At 31.8% G+C, this 17,557-nt stretch overlaps 1 protein-coding gene across 6 annotated transcripts in view; it reads left to right on the top strand.

The window, feature by feature from the left end:
• LOC123273198 (venom dipeptidyl peptidase 4-like) overlaps positions 1 to 17,557 on the top strand; it is a 158,043-nt gene that overhangs the window by 84,035 nt on the left and 56,451 nt on the right. Inside the window, exon 1 of one of the 6 annotated variants that reach the window (XM_044740523.1) lies at positions 4,559 to 4,579. The exons of the other annotated variants lie outside the window; for them this stretch is intronic. Within the exon in view, the coding sequence (XP_044596458.1) occupies positions 4,574 to 4,579 (6 nt within the window). The 5' untranslated portion in view covers positions 4,559 to 4,573. Of the gene's footprint in view, positions 1 to 4,558; positions 4,580 to 17,557 lie in introns of those variants that run through there. 6 annotated transcript variants of the gene reach the window in all.

Below are 17,557 nucleotides of genomic sequence, written 5' to 3'. Positions count from 1 at the left end.
ATGCAAATGTTAAAATTATAATACATAAATCCATCAGGGGTTTAAGTTCTTCATCCCAGTTTAGGTGACCTGAGAAAAAGTTCTCTGTGACTATATTAAGTAAACTTTTCCTCGAAGTTACTATACAGTTCATTAACTTTAAAATACGAGAAGAATGCTACTTTCTCCTTTTCTCCTCTCGTCTTTATAAACTTTATTCTTATTTTATTATACCGTTTTCATTGTCATGAGATATTTAAACAATCCTACTTCTTTATTACATTACTTTTTACATTTTTTATATCTAACATTTTTATAATTTTGAATTAAACTTAAATAAATTTCTGGATTATTGAATTTTTTTTAATTTCTGTTTATTTTATTTTATTTTATTTCAACTATTTTATTTTCTGAATTTTTTAAAAATTAAAAGTTCAAATTCTTTACAAATTTTTAGTTTTATTTAAAAATTCTCTCCATGTGCTTGCAATAAAAAATTAACTTGTCGTCAGAGTACACCAGTAATTTAAGTTAAAAAAAAATCTTAATATTTAAAGCAGCCAGAAGGCCCTCGTACAGCTCAAAAGTGTTTACCTTAAAAAAAAAAAAAAAATGTTAGAGTAAACGCTGGTAAAAAATTGCAGAAACATAATTCCAGCAACCCAGTGACACTATTTTATATTTTTATTATTTATTATTATTATCATTGTTACCCTTTCCAGAATTTTATTTAAAACTAAGCGTCGAGATTTTGTCAGAGGTAGATATACAATAGCTGGCATCTGTTATTCGCAGACGTGTTTTTATGTAAAACACAAGATTACCATTCACAGGACATGCGTTCCCTTCACTCATCTCTTCCTTTATTCCTTTCGCCGCAATTTCACCTCCGTCAACAGATTTTTAAAATATTTATTACTTAATATTCAATATTGCGATTATTGTGTCACCTCTCATCGAGCGAGACAGACGAGATTGACGAGACTGACACAGAAGGGGATCTCGAGTAGCTTCGATACCTTGTATAGCCACTCGATAAAAATTGCTGGTTCGACACGGTAAATCGTTCACGGTAAATTACCCCGGTTAGATTCCGCCGATCCAGTGATTCACCGAGAGACACTTTGGCGCCCGACGTTAACACTCTCGGTTCTTTAAATTGCTGAAAATTGCAATTTTCAAGAGCTGCAGTATCACTGGACACAATTTCCCGCATGTTCTTGTCATTTAATTTTATTTGCTCCTATATATTAGAAATTATTTGTTTTTTGGATAAATTGATTTCCCGAGTCTCGGTTGTGCTTCGTGTCAAGTAGTTGCCGCCATTTAAAAATACCGTGACCGACATTTTCTTAGACTTCATGTAAGGAAATAGTTTTTACACTTTAAATTGATAAAAAATTTAATTTATATAAAAATCTCTGATTAAAAAGATCAAAACAAGTACGTCAGATTGTTTAATTAAAGTAATAAAAAAGTCAAAGGGTCAAAAAATTCTACAGAGTTAATTTTACGTGAAAATAAAATTTATTTTTATATTTACAGTAGTATTATGCGCTGGAAAAATATTCAATTGACAATTTACAAATCCTGTTATTTTACGAGGAAGAAAAAATAAAAAATAAGTGAGTGAAGAAATAAGGACAGCCTTATTATTTTTTATTGGCATTACAATCGGGAATCAGAGCTCCTTATCTCATGAAAAAAGCTGCTATATATATATGTATTTTTTTTCTATATAATATAGTCACCGGAATAAAAAGTGTGAAGTGACGCTGACTCGGCGTTAAAACTAAACTTATGCGCAAAGGGTCTTCACCCCTGATACTCTGCATTTAAACTACAAACCCACGACTTTCTTACTTACCATCTCGACATTTGAATAATATTTTTCTGATCCTCTCCGGAGATCGCGCTTTTTTATTTATCTTCAAATTACAAATTATCATTATGTTAATTTAATCATTTTTTTTTTAATTGATTTTCATCCAAGCTTTAGAATGAAATCTCAAGATAAATTTCCATTGAAATGTCCAAAAAATGTTATACAGAATAAATAAATTCAGTCGTTAAATTTGATAACGTGTCTCATAAGATAACAGAGGATCCGAGTGAATAAAAAGCTGTTGAATATCATGGGAAAGATAAACAAGAGGGTTTTTAAATTTATTTTTCTGATTTTATTTCCACGGAACCACACGATAAAACAGACGAACGGAATAAGAATTTTTTATCATTCGACATCGAAGGAATACCGTTCAATTTAAGTTTTCTCTGTTGGCGAGCTTTTTTTGGATTCTCTATTTCCATTCGCCGAGACGACAATGATCACCAAGGTCGTACTTCTCTGTCAGCGAGCGAGTTAAGATGGACGAGAGGCAGTTTTTTAAGGAGTCTATCTATGCCCCAGAGTGCAGGCGGGTGCCAATTTCACATTTTTTTTATTTTTCTCCAATGGGTTATCTCGATCTTGTGTAGACTTGTACTTTATGTCCGACATTACCATTATAAAATTCTATTTTTATTCATCCAAGCTATTTTTCCAGACTTTTAATCAAAAACTTGATGTTTTTCCGACCGAAAATAATACATTAATAAAAAATAATTATTAAAAATTTTTAAAAATCAATATTTTTTTATGTTAAGTCCCTTAAAACTTAACGTCGAAACTTAACGTCGAAAGTAGAACGAGCAATCAATAGTCAGGCATAAAATTTATTTCCTTCCAATTAATTATTCCGAGCTAAAAATCTAAAGTATTGCTTAAAACTTCAACACTTTATTTTAAAAACTTTTAATTTTTCCTGATAAACATACTTCAAAGTTTGAACTTGTTCTCCAAACTAAATTTTGTATTTAGAGCATTGTATAATAATAAATCATAAATAACCAGACTGTAAAATGAACATCGTATTTACTGACAATTTAAACTACCGAAGAGTTCCTTCAGTACGTGATACTATTTAATAATAAATTTATCTGCACACATTTCTCATTATCTCTTCCACCCAATATTTCTCTCACGAGCTTTTCCGTGCAGAATTAACCATCATAATTTATCACGATAGTTCTTCCAAAAACCTCAATAAATTATTATTAAAACTACCATTAATAAATTTATAAACTAAACAGCAGCTGTTTGGATGAAAAAAGAGAAAATCAAAAGCTCAGTAGAAGTTATTAAATAAAAAAGGTAAAGGTGAACGTAAGATAACATAAATAAGTCGGACGGAAATGTATCACATTAACAATTGTAACTGCACTCTGTTCTCGCTATCAGGATGTTTCACGAGAACTTCCTGGAGCAAGCAGCAGTAACTCGGTCTTCTGCAACTAAGATAAGGAACTTTCGATACTCTGTTCCGCGTACCCTCATCCTCATTCTGGTTCAGGCTCTGGCTGGCAATCGTCTGATGCCCTCGAGCTGCTGCGACAGATCGTTTTTATTCGCCCGCAATTTCGCTGGCTTTTTGTACAGTCGAGTCCTTTCTGTACACTCGAGAGTCTATTCTCCTTCTCCTTTTTTAATGTAGACTCTTATCTATGGAAATTCAATACTGACTACGTAACGATTTTCCACACCATTTACTCGACGAAATTAAGTATCTTAGATTTCATCGGAAAGTTATAAATATATATTTGCTTACTTTTTTTTTTTGAGTTTACAAATCGACTTACACTTTTATCCAAATAGATTGGTCGAAAAATTTGTTTAAGCAATTTTACGCTCTTAATTTTTTTTTTAAAGAGACTTTTTAATTGTATCTCTGACTATTAACTCCTAATTTTTTGTGGCTTCGAAATTAAGTTTCAAATTTGGCTCGTTGCTGTCAAAAAATGCTTTGCTTCGTGTCAAATAAATTTTTTTTCGAAGATGAATAAAATATTAGTGATGGAAACAGAAAAGAAGAGTGATTAATAGTTATGAGAAAATCTCTTGGTCAATAGAAAGATGAAAGGAAACTTTTCATTATTTGCTATCGATGTCAAAGCAGTCCATCGTTCACTTCTCGAAAGACACTTTATGTTTTTTCATTATTGATACTTAATTCCAATCGCTTTGATGTTCTCTTTCTTCTCCACTCCACTCGAGAATACTTTTAGTCTGCAAAAAATAAGGAACACAAGAAAGGAAATTCTTCAGCTATTCACATCTCCTCTCTATTATTTACAAAAAATTGAATTTTGCACACAAAGAAACAAGCGACTATTTTTTATCAAGTGATCGAATTAACTTTGACGAAGTTAACTTTAATTACATCAAAGTCATTGATTTTTACTAAAGCAAAAAAATGTTCACCGTATATCAAATCGAACAAAGAAATAATTTCTCATATATTTTAATCGTAATCGAAAGAGTTTAAAGTCTCAATAAAAAATAATGTTATTATTTTCGTCAAGCGTGATAAAATAGAGCAATTAAACGGGCTTAATACAACGATCCATAAAATGTTGATTAACTTTTTTGGTTTTATTTTGTTATTTTCAAGTGGAAAAAGCTCGCTGGAGCTTGCAGTCGTAAACCACGGCAATGAGGTGATTCGATTGACGATTCGACCCCACTTGTACGGCTCAAGTTATTTCTGATCATCAAATGTCAGTAGGGATTAACGATCATATCAAACGATTTTCGATTTGTTTTTCCAGTCTTTAAAGCCTTTAATACCTTGATCCTCTATTCTATTCTATGTATATATTTTTTTAATTATTTTGTAAACTCTAAATTGCGGCTCCATTAAAGGCTCCATTATTTAATTTTTAACTCTGGAAAATTGAATATAAGCTCTCACATTTGCCAGACGAATATTAGGAGGAATTTAATCGCCTAAATGTCTTAGCCATACCTATAACTACTATCCCTACTTTTCATTTCTCTGTGTATGTATGTATAGAGAGAGGTTTCTGGTAATACTCAGCAAGCGACTGAGATCTTCACTGAATTCATTTATTATTTAAACATACAATTCCATGATATTACTTACTCTAAAAGCAATAAGGCCACTACAGACTAGATCTTTATAGGTTAATCGTTTTACCGATTATTATTATTATTACTATTATATTTGTCGAAAAAAAAAATTTGTGACTTATTACTTACAATCCTTCAATAATAAAAAAAAAGTACCCCAAGTACAAAAATAAAAACTTAATTACAAAGTACACAGAAAGCTATTAAGCAGAGTGATAAAATAAAATAAAATGATAGTGTCATGAATAGTAAAGACAAGTGTCTTCAATATTAGAGAGTACGCTATACCTAAAATCGATCAAGCTATAAAGTTTTAGCAGCGACAAGACCAAGTTGAACGTTAAGTGAGTTATTATATATACATATATATTTAAAACTTTGCGGATGTCACTTTGATAAATGCCCGGAGTAATCGTCTCATATCATCCCCCCTTAATTTAGTGTCTAGAGCGCTAATTTGATATGCGCCAGAATTTAATAATAACTGTACATGGGGCGATAATTAAATAAGGTCTTTTGAAGGTACAACATAATTAATAGTGTAAATTTATCGAAAAACTCTCAGTTTGTATTTAATATTTCACATAGTTAGATCAGAGCTTTAAAAATCTCTAATTTACTTGATACACTTTACACTGTTAGAATAAGTCCTACACCAGACTCGTCAATATTGAACAACTCATCAGACTGATTGGAGAGCTGAGAGTTGTGTAATTAGTAAGCATGATGTTAATCTCGCGCTGTTACATCCTTCTCTACTACTCCATTTCACTAATACTATCATCCGCTTATAAATTTATTATTTACTTTAACAACATTGATCTATCCTTCACCTTAATCAGAGCTAGTTATTTATTGATAAACATTTACATTAATATATTCGTATTCCTTAAAACAATATTTAATTAAATTGTACTAGCGAGAAGACTTTTGACCGGAGGCCATCTAGCGGTAAAATTACTAAAATTAAAATTTCATATTTATAAAGTAAACAACGCATTGGTCTGAAATATTCATAAATTTCGAATAAATTAAAACATGAAATATTAATTAAGTGAAAATAAAAGTAAAAAGTAGCAATGCTTGAAGGAATGAAGAATTGGTTCATTTAAAATTTAAAAAGCAAATGATTGGTAAACAGACTGACCAGCAGAAGCAAGCACACTGAAGAGCTTAGCATACTTCAGTCTCGAGTTTATCTCGGTAAATATATGTTTATACATGTATGGATGCGTGAGATGAAGCTTGACGCATTTTAGCGCGAAATATAATGAAATGATAGGCGGGCCAATGAATTCGCCGATGACAAACCAAGCTTGGTAGGTTTAATGTGGTGTACTAGTCATCGGGGTACGAAGACATACCTACTGTTTATAATGCTGTCGAGTTTCCCGGCGTAGTCTAGTGCTCTGCTCTGCTGAGTGTAAGCTTTGCTGAAATGAAATGCCGCTGGGAAAACTGTTTCCATTGCGTCACATCACTTTGTATGTATAGTGTTGGAGTCACCACGAGTGTACCGCGAAGCTCGCCACACGTTCGCCGGTGTGACGACTATGACGAGCCCACAAATACCTGCGTCAATTCTTGCATATGCATACACACATATGCAAACACACCGGATTGCATTGCATTTTGCCATTTCAGATACCATCTCGTATTCATACACATAAACGTAATGTATATGTTATTATACGCTTCTATTTATATTTAATTTTGATGACTTCATCACACGGTTTAATTAAAATTATCCTATTACCCCCGGCTAATTGTTTTCGAGAACGAAATATGCTCCCAAATTCCGGACATTCATGTTGTGATAATGCGCTTTATTTTAAAATTATAACTTTATTATAATTTGGTTTATGTAAGTAACACACACACAGAAAAAAAAATTTACTTGAATCAAGTCAATAATTTTGAAGAACTCAATTTTCTTGATTTGAGCAGAAAAATTCTCAAACTAAGAAATATTTCTTGGTTTAAGTAAATTTTACTTAATTCAAGAATTTTCCATCTTGATTCAAGACAATGAAACTTTTCAAAATTATATTCGTGGTTCGAGAATTTTTTTCTTGATTCAAGTTAATTTTTTTTTCTGTGCACGTGTGCAATTTTTTTTTTTTTTTAATAATTTAAGTACAAGATAAATTGAAATTTTCGTACTGATAAAAATATTTTTAACTTCCCGCTAAGAAAATCGGGAAGTTATTGTTTTCACCCCGTTTTGCAAAAATCGAGTTTTCATCAGATCTCGACGTTTGAAGGTCACAGGAAGCTTCCCTGACTATCCCCGCGAGGTTGTCACTATGTCTGTGTGTGTGTGTGTGTGTGTGTGTGTGTGTGTGTGTGTGTGTGTGTGTGTGTGTGTGTGTGTGTGTGTGTGTGTGTGTGTGTGTGTGTGTGTGTGTGTGTGTGTGTGTGTGTGTGTGTGAAAGTATGTGAACCGCTTATAACTTTTGAACGGCTTGACCGATTTCATCGCGGTTGGTGCCATTCGAAAGGGCTTGACCAAACTTAGATTTTGAAAACTATTTGGACCGATTCAGATCAATAGATTTTAAGAAATCTTCAAAAAACTGAAAAAAAATTTTTTTTTAAATGTGGTTTTTTTGGAATAACTTTTAAACGACTTGATGATTCAACACCAAAAACTAATCAGCTCTTAACATCAAAGAACCACGTCGATCGCCACCAGTCCGGTCAAAATCGGTTGATTCGTTCGACAGATATCGTGAACGAAAGAAAACCGAAAAAAGTGTTTTTTCAGAATAACTCCAAAATTCCTAGCGCGATCAATTTAAACTTTAAAATTTTTTGTGAAGCGTAAAAAACTGCGTTGAATGCTGCCAACCGCGTGAAAATCGGTTTATTCATTCAAAAGTTATTGCGGTTTAAAAATTAAAAAAATTGTGTCTTATCGAATCTCTATCAGACTTTTGAGCTCGAAGAGCTCAAAAGCATCGGAAAGAAATCTCTTTGAGCTCGGCGAGCTCAAAATAACGCATAAATTGTATTTTTGAGCTCGAAGAGCTCAAAATTGTCGTTGGTGCAATTTTAAGCGCCTAAGTATGGAATTAGCGGGAAGTTGCAAGGATGGCCTTCAGGGTCAACCGCTTTCCTAATTTTTTTTAACAGTTACACGGAAAGAACAATAACCCACTGTACATCCTCGTATAGTATACTACGTGGTATTTGTAATGAAAAAAAATTTCAGACTATAGTCAATATCCTTCAAAGTATACTAAATTATTTTTGGACTGTACTCAGTGAAGTCTCCGATTTAATCGATTAATTTTTCTGGTTATATCGCGTAAAACTTCACGGGATATAATCTGAAAAATTATTTCGGGTAAATTAAATTATACTCGGTTAAAATTTAGATTATGCCCACGGTGACTCCGCCATTGTTTTTTCTAGGGCCTGCACGTAAAGTGTTGTTTATAATTTGTGAGTATAGTCAATCAGCATATTGGTTATTAATTAAAATATAATTAGTGAATTATATGAGTGTGTGACTATTTATATATTTTGATATGTGAAAATATTTTTTTCTTAGCCTAACATTTTTAAGTTCGAAAAGTCTAAGAAAAGAAAAAACAATTTTTTAACCCCAAATTATCGGAAAAATTGTGCTTTAATGCTCCTTAAATGTTTTTGATGCATGTAATAATTATTTAAAACAATATTTGACTAACCTAATATTTAAAATACATAATAGATATGATAATGATAAGTGCGCAGACGCTAGAAAAAAAATTGGCGAGTCACCGTGGGCATAATCCAAATTTCAACAGAGTATAATTTAATTTACACGAAATAATTTTTCAGATTATATCCCGTGAAGTTTTACGCGATATAACCAGAAAAATTAATCGATTAAATCGAAGACTTCACTGAGTACAGTCCAAAAATAATTTAGTATACTTTGAAGGATATTGACTATACCTAATCTGAAATTTTTTTTCACTACAAATACCACGGAGTATACTATACGAGGATGTACAGTGGGTTATTGTTCTTTCCGTGTATTAGATGTAATTTTTTCTCTAAAAAATGATCGTTAAAAATAAAAAAAAAATAGTATATATTTAATAAATTGTTTGTCAATAAAATAACATTTCACACTTGACAAGTAAAACTATAAAATCCGCAGCGTTTAATTACAAAGCTGTCATAAAGTATAAAACATACGAGATACTTTTTAACAATAAAATTTAAATAATTGATTATTAAATTAGCAACGAAAAGTTATAAAAACCGGGACTCGAAATAAACGACGCGTTATTAAATGAAAATAGCTGTAGCAAGTTTGTTCAAAATTAGTTATTCAAAGCCGATTGATTAGCAAACTTTATTGTGGTAATGAAATAAAAAAAGTGAGTGTGTTTATTGGGTATTTGAATGAAGCTTTCGGTCTAATTAACTTTCGGAAAAGTTATGGCTCCGTCCTGGTCCTGGTCTTGGTCTGCAGAGTGCGGCCAAAGGTCGTCGGTTTGAAACTGTAATTTAACAGTGGATGCAAGAAGACTCGGGCCACTGTTCTGTAGTCTACGGTAGATACTAGATACATAGTACAACACTAGTTGGTGTGTATATTAAAGAGAAAGATGTATACCGTGCCACGAGAGAGCTGGCTGGCGCCATCCGACAAATTTAATAACGTTTCCAGGATACTTGGTTCGCCACACGTACTCTCTAAACCAGCATGTGAATGAAGCCGTACCATTTTCCATTTACATCAAGGCACCTTCGCATTATGGATATTATATACATCTACACATACATATAAATATATATTTACGTATTTCAGGGCTTCACCAGATACATGAAGTAGACGTCAGATATATAGAAAATTAACCAGGCTTAGAAGTAGTAATCTTGAATAGAGTCAAGGAAATAATTTTGAAGAATTTTATTACGCGAAAAATCTTGAAGGGTTCATTATTTTACAGTTTTTCTGTTACGATTTAATAAAAGAAATTTCAATTTAATAAAGATGCGAGTTTGGTGTATATTTCACAAAAAGTTTCATCCTTTTCATTCTCAGTCTCGGATCCTTGCAATGAGGAAACTAAACCGGATAAACTCATGACCTGGAAATGATTCACGGTGGATGTAACTTTAAGACCGATTTATACTTTTGTCGAGTCTTGTACTTGTTTTGTATAAATTAATTTTATTATTATTATTAATTGTGAAAAAAAATAAAAGTAAAAAAAAATATATTTGAGTAAATTTATCGCCTTTGAATTTTCAGTTTAAATTACAACGAAAACTGTTTGCCCAGCAAATATTGGTATTGAAAAGAAAAACAATTGATCGGTTAAAAAAGCCCTCGGAACAACGGGCATATGTATTTTAGCCGACAAAAGATTGATAAATTACCACCGATAAATAAAACTCATCAATCGATATTTTTTCCATTACCAATCACGATCCAGTTGGCAAGTTTGCATGTTTAACTATACAATTGTCAGGATTCATGATTCCGGATTCAGTATTTTCTGCAATACTTTCACTCTGAAGAGTCACAGTCCAGAGCCTAGAGTACCTACTATGTACTGTGTAGTATGTAGTATGGAGAATGTAGAATGTAGAATGTAGAATATAGAATGTAGAGGTTAGTGACGGCAGAATGGGGTGGATACGGTCGGGCAATTCACGAGCAGTAACCCCGATGGAACACGTCGAGGGCTACCTGCACCCTATACATCACAACACAAGCATATACACATTCACACTCTGGACTTACCTCGTGCCTCTATTCAAATCAAACCAGTGAAATGGGTCGCTGATACGTGCCTGATACTCCCCGACCTCTCGCGCCTTACCGGCGAAACATTTTCCTCCCAATCTAGGATTTAAGCTCCCACCAAATATTCTACGAATTTAGAGCGGATTGCTCTTTCAAAAGCTTCCATGCTTTTTATTACGTTTCAAATGGATAATTAACATTCTCACTACTCGGTAAATGAATTTGTTATTTTTTTTAAATAATTCAGTACGCATGATTTTGATTGAATTAAAATTAAAATATGAGGAGAATGTACAGCTTACAAACAGACGGTTTACGGTTCAAAACCGCTGATAGTAAAAAGTGTCTTTGTTCTAGAATAATACCCCTAGTACTCAGGGGTATGTTCCATCCACTCTCTCGAAATGTAATCAGGTTCGCGCACGGTTGAATTTTGTGCGACCTCTGTAAATTAAATATTGTGTATGGTATATTATATTGTATATTTTGTTCATAATGCAATACACCGCCCGAAGGAGCTTCGGTAAATTCGAAATAACCCTCTGAACAATATTATGTTATATTTCTTTGATGCAAGTTACATATGTTGGTAAATTGTTAATGGAGTTGTCGTTTATCATTATTGTTTTTAACTGAATTTACACGCAAAAATTATTATGTTTAAATAGAAAAAAATATTAATTTTTGTAGTAAGAGAAATAATTAATCATAACTGACAATTTAATTTTATCACTTGAATAATTTAATTTATTGAAAATTGAACGCTGTTAATAATAAATATATCATAATTATAGAATTAAAAATTATATTACAAATGGTTATGCAATATTGAATTGTTTGTATGGTAATATTAATTAATCATTTGTGATTGGCTGTACGGTTTATTATTGATAGTTAATTATTGATCAACAAAAGCTATTTTGATTGACGGAACAATAATTTCTGATTACATTGTTATTTATTATTATTATAAGTAACGTCGAAAATTTATATTCACACAACAAAATACTTGTCAATTAATTGATAAAGTACAACAAGCCGTATTAATTACGTGATATAATAATAATGATAATAAAATTTAATAAAAATTACCCTTTGAATTTTTATAAAATTTAATAAACAATTTTCTCCCGGGTTTTTCCATTAACTCTCTAAGTGACGGGCAAAAATCACGATTTCAAAAACTAAATTAGATTTTTGTAACATGAAAGCTAAATCGATCCAAAGTGCATCACCACTCTGGTTATTAAAATTGAAACTAATAGCTTAAATATCATAGAATTGAAATGCTTGAAATTGAAATAACATTTTAACATTTTAATAACATTTTAAAGGTTCATTTGCGAAATCAAGATCTATTAAATCCAAAATAAAACATAGAGTGCTCAATTTATAAATTCAAAAAACGGCGGAATCTGATAACAGATAAATAAATAAATGTTTAAGATACTTTGAACAATAAAATAAAATTGCAGCAGCGTTAGAGTCGGCTGTTAAGCAGCTGAAATGTGCGAGAATAAAAATAAAAAGTTGGGGAGTAAATAGAGGTAAAAATACAGTTACAAATGTTAGATTTAATCTCAAGTTTACCGTAAACTGTGCTGAGGAATTGGGTTGCGATAAGTATACATGCGTAAAAGACACGGGAATAAACTAAAAAGCACATAAAAGTAAACTAAAAAAGAGTTGCGCTGGAAGAACTTAACTTAAGGGTTGAGATAAAATATTTAACGATTATTTTTCACAGAAACTATCTCTGAAATAACGTAAACTAGTTGAGCAAATAGAATTATTTTGTAAGTAACGGCGTGTTTGCTACTAGCAAAAAATTTTGGATATAAAAATTGGATGTTTGCCGACGTCAAAGCGATTGATGGCCGAGCTTTCATCTCTTTCAAAGGGTTTCTGCGTCAATAATAAGACTGAATTATTTATGAACCATATATGATCGTGTAAGCATCATTTGTCAGTTGTTAAAAGTTCAATTTTCCGTCAAGTATTTGATTTACTCTGTTATTTCCAATGCAATTTTTAAACAAAAAATTCTTTCATCACAAAGAGAATCTTCAAAAGCGACAACTAAAACGTTTGACATTTTAATTAACTTACCGTGCTGTAAATGATTTGTTAATTTACTATGTAATTATATTTCAAAATTACCTTTGTTTTATCACTGAATTGTATTTCATCAACGATTGAATGTTCAATTTAATAACATCAAAATATTGCAAAACGATGATGGGTTTTTTTTCTGTCAATTAATTTTTTCTGTTCGAATATCTTGACTGTTAATTGATAATTAATTGCATGACATTGTACATATAATTACATAAAATAATAGGCCCTTGATATTTAGTGAAAACGGGCTTGAAATTGTAATCAGAGCCAGGCCGCATAATTTTGAAGGCCCACTAAACTTTGAGGTTATATAATATAAATATTTGAGTACAGATGTTTAAAAGTAGAGTACTTTTAGTGTATTTACGAGATGCATGAACGAGTGAATCCAAGTATCGGAAACTTTCTGATTCTGTAGCAGTAACTATACCATTACTATTATATTGTTTTGGTATAAATATAGGATATATATAGATATATCCAGTGACTAGAGCTTACTCGAGCATTCTCATTGAACTTCTCGGATGCAGTAACAGTAATACAGTAATACAGATGTTACGTGCGTTTATATTTATCCCGAGAAAGAAGTTACTTTTATACATCGGTAGTAAAGATGTCCGAAAGGAAACAACGACAAGAACTCTCGAGTTAGAGTGAATATACGAGACTGGTTCAAAAGTACCAGTACCAAGAACAAGGAAAAGGAGAAGGTCGTATCGTTTCTCACTAAATTCGCGAAATTTAATTTCGTAGTCTTTATCCTCGTTCTATCCGAAACTCCGAAGAAATTTAAGTTTAAACTTTGGCCTAACAAGAATGGAAGCGTACAATTACTTCATACTACTTTGTCACTAGACACTCTACGGCTCTAAGGCGCTAAGGCAACCTACATGTAGAGTCTTTATCTTTGATGCTGCGTACATCTCCGTGAAGGAAAGAGAACACGAGACGCTTAATTCGATAGATCGTTTAATTGCACTTCTGTTACTGCTTAATCGAGTGTAAACTCCCGTTTTGAATAAACTTATATTGCTATTTCAAACTTTGATTTAAGTAATTTGTCATTTTTCCTATTATTATATTAATTATTATGAGTTTATAGGTGAATTTTTCATTTTTTTATTTTCAATCGATTTTTATTCATTTTAGAAATTAATTTTCAACGTTAAATAAATAATATTAAAAATAAAACTTTTTTTTAACTCCTTTTAATAAATAAAATTTAATAAATGATTCAATAAAAGTATTTTCATTTTAAAAAAATACATTTATACGACTGTTGATTTTATCCAGCTCGAAATACCTCCGAAACTAGATTCTCCAAACAAGAGTTCTCTCTTTCGTGCCCGGTAGAGTTCCATAGTCCATAATTCCAAATCAAACTTAAAGAATAAATATCAGGTAACCTAAAAAGTTGATTAAAGTCAAACAAAAATTTACAATCCTCGGAATTGAAAATTAAATTTATAAAGTTTAGATCACTAAATCATGATTGGCAATAAATTGTATTTACCAACAGTAATACTAATACCAATATATTGGAATCGGGAAGGTAGTTAAGGATTGGACCGACGTATCTGGAGATTTCCTCTGCAACTATTCTACGAGGAAACTTGTATCAGAGAGATACAGATATAGTAGACTACACCTGACCGATAATAGCGAGTAAGACCATGAGTAGGCACGCAATTGGCCACATGTCCTTCCTAATGAGGATTTGTGCTGGCGTTGTGTATCTGCTTCCCAGTCTTTCTGTCCGTACTATTATGTAGCATCGAGACATATGTACCTCTGCACATTATTGCTTTTCCAGCTCCTCTGTATGCCCATAATAGCGAACGTATATTTAAACTATCGCATTCTCGGTTGAAAAAGATCCGAAAAATCGACTTTAACCGCCGGCAATCAATTCAAACTAGTAATTATTATCATTATGATGGCTTCAATTTGGAATTCAAATTAATTTTGCCAGTGAATTTGTAATTCAATAGAACCTGAGGGACAAATTATTACTGCTTTGGATTACACGGAGCTCTAATTAGCCGGGGAAACTAATGTCTTTTTTGAGGAAATAATTCTGTAGGTTGTACTGGAGGCGTCTTCTGTGATATTATTGAGGAAGCTGGAATAGAAGGTAACTAGCTGGTGGATCAGAGCCTAGAATACCCGTATAGCGGTATACTCGAACGAACAACCGATGCGACATCCCACGAGACAACCCCAGGCATTATTGCATCGAAGCTGCCTTCAATTTGGTCGCTAGACCTCCACCTCTTGCTATTCTATTCACTGAATTTACTTTATGTCGACTATATTAGACGTGTTCATATTCATTCAGGAAATGAGAATCCTAGATAACTTTTTTTAATTATAATGAATAATGACACCTTTTTTTTATTTGCTTTTAATTAACTTGGGTAAAAAGTTCTATTATTTATTATTATTCTATAATTTTTTTTGTAAGAAATTTAATGAGCTTTCATATGAATATAAACATGATGTACTTACTTATTTTTAATAGTTTCGAGAATTCACATATGTGGAAAATACACATGTGTGAAAAAATGCATGCTGTTACTCATTTTAAAAGAAATTCCATCTCAATAAATTTATAAACAAAAATAATTTTTAAATAATAAATTAAAAAGAGTATATCGTTTAATATTTAAGATGAAGAGAGTCCTGTAAGCCATTAGATAATGAGTATAATTCATCGCTATCTTAGGTATAGCAGTGTGTGATCTCGGATGACCTATAACCAGCGGTTAAACATTTACACAGCTCCTAAATAAACATAGGATTGTCTGGGACGAGAATGTGAGAGTGGTGTAGTGTTCTCGGATGTTAAATGTTGAATTCCCTTACTTTCTCGAGCAGATATACATGTGGGATGTAAGAGTATGAGGGCAGAGGACCGATGAATTAGAGCCCCGGTTAATCGTGTATATATTATACATACTAGTGTGACAACGTCTCCAAGCACAAAGCTCTAAGTCTGAAGGAGCACACGCGTTCTATCGACAAATTCCAAGTTGAGGGAACTTAAACAGTAAAGACACCCGTAATTCGATTATAAATTACGGCTATTAAGCTCTCGACTTACCCAACTGTACACCAACTACACTTCTGGCAATGGCTTTTGCTACTTGGACGCCTTTATAACCTCAAACTTTTACTTATACATACTTCCATGTATACCATATCTTAATTACCGATTTAATTACGTTTGTGTAATTTTTTTTTTAATGAAACAAAAGTAAACGTCCTGTAAAATAAATTTTTTATAGATAAGTTCAATTTTTTATCTAAAATAAAAAATAAATTATTTCTTTGCAATTTAAATTTAACTCTCTAGTAAAAGAGACAATTTAGCGATCATACGCCATCTGTTGAAGATTTCCGAGACTATCCATATTCAAAATATATGTTGACGTTTTTTACATATTCAATATTTATTTACTATATTTATTTATTATTCAATATTTACTTTTAATCAAAAAATTGTATATGTTTTCATATCAGAAAATTTTTCCACGAAATAGCGTGTAGTTTTTAGAGACTAAACTGAACCATAAACTCTCAATGTTCGAATAGAACGTTCGAATCGTGTAACAGCTTCAATTCCCCAGTAAAAAAACTAAAAGAACAAAATAACAAAGCTGAAATCGGTTTTATGCCTCGGAAGTATTTGGAGTAAACCGTTTTTCCCGCTTCAAGCAACACCCGTCAGTTCTGTAGCTCTGTTCAGATTCAACCTGAACCGAAATTCAATATCCCCTTTTATTACTCTCTAACGATCTTCAAATATCAATTCGCCTGTCAAATCACTTTCATTTAATCCATCGAATAAATTTCATCTTCCTTCCTTCTCCTTTCTCGAAAAAAATACCCCTTTATAAATTAAAACCCGTAGAATAACATTTAACAGCTTTCAAGTGTCAACTAAATTTTTTATAATTGCTCTTAGTCCCCTTCTTTTTCCCGTAATCTTACATCAGCTTTGTGATAAAATTTTTGGCCACTAAAAAAATATAATTTCAGAGAAAGGACTCACAATTAAGTTAATTGCCCCGAGCCTTTTCTCTTTCTTTATTTTATTTTATTTTCTCCTTTACATTAACCCTCAGCAGCATCACGTACAAAAATAAAATAAATGCCGGGGCTACTTTACGTCTAGTGTTTCCCTTCCTCAAAACCAAATCATTATTTTTTATTTTTAATTTCAAATTACGAATCACTAATTAAATTTGTTTAAAAAAGTGATCATTTTTTCCTCCAGAGAAGGACATTAAACATTAAAAGTCGGTAGAATATATTTACGCCCAAGTTTTTCTTTATTATTTGTTCTTATTTTTAAATGAAACTTTATTTTTAACGGGTGAGTTTCGTGTTACCACTATTTTACACGGCTTTTGTCTAAGAGCACTCATTAATTTTCAGTAACATTATCTTACCTTTTTTAACGTAAACCGCATTTTTTTAAGCTATTTATCCACTTTTTTTTCTCTAATTAATAGCCAAGCGAACTTTCCTGCCACCTATACAATGTATAGTGTCAATTTTTTACCTCTTGTAAATAGCGAACGCTGATATCACCTTGATTAAAAATATTTCCCCGAGATTATCAGATTCAATTAATCGAAATTTCGGCTCAAAATTTATATATTATTCATTTTGAATTTATTTATATTCAAAAATTTATTCTCAGGGGCTCTAAAAAACTAAAAGCTGACCTC

Source organism: Cotesia glomerata, linkage group LG10 (assembly GCF_020080835.1).
Source record: "Cotesia glomerata isolate CgM1 linkage group LG10, MPM_Cglom_v2.3, whole genome shotgun sequence".
Taxonomy (NCBI): Eukaryota; Metazoa; Arthropoda; class Insecta; order Hymenoptera; family Braconidae; genus Cotesia; species Cotesia glomerata.
This window is presented reverse-complemented; position numbering and strand designations above follow the sequence as displayed.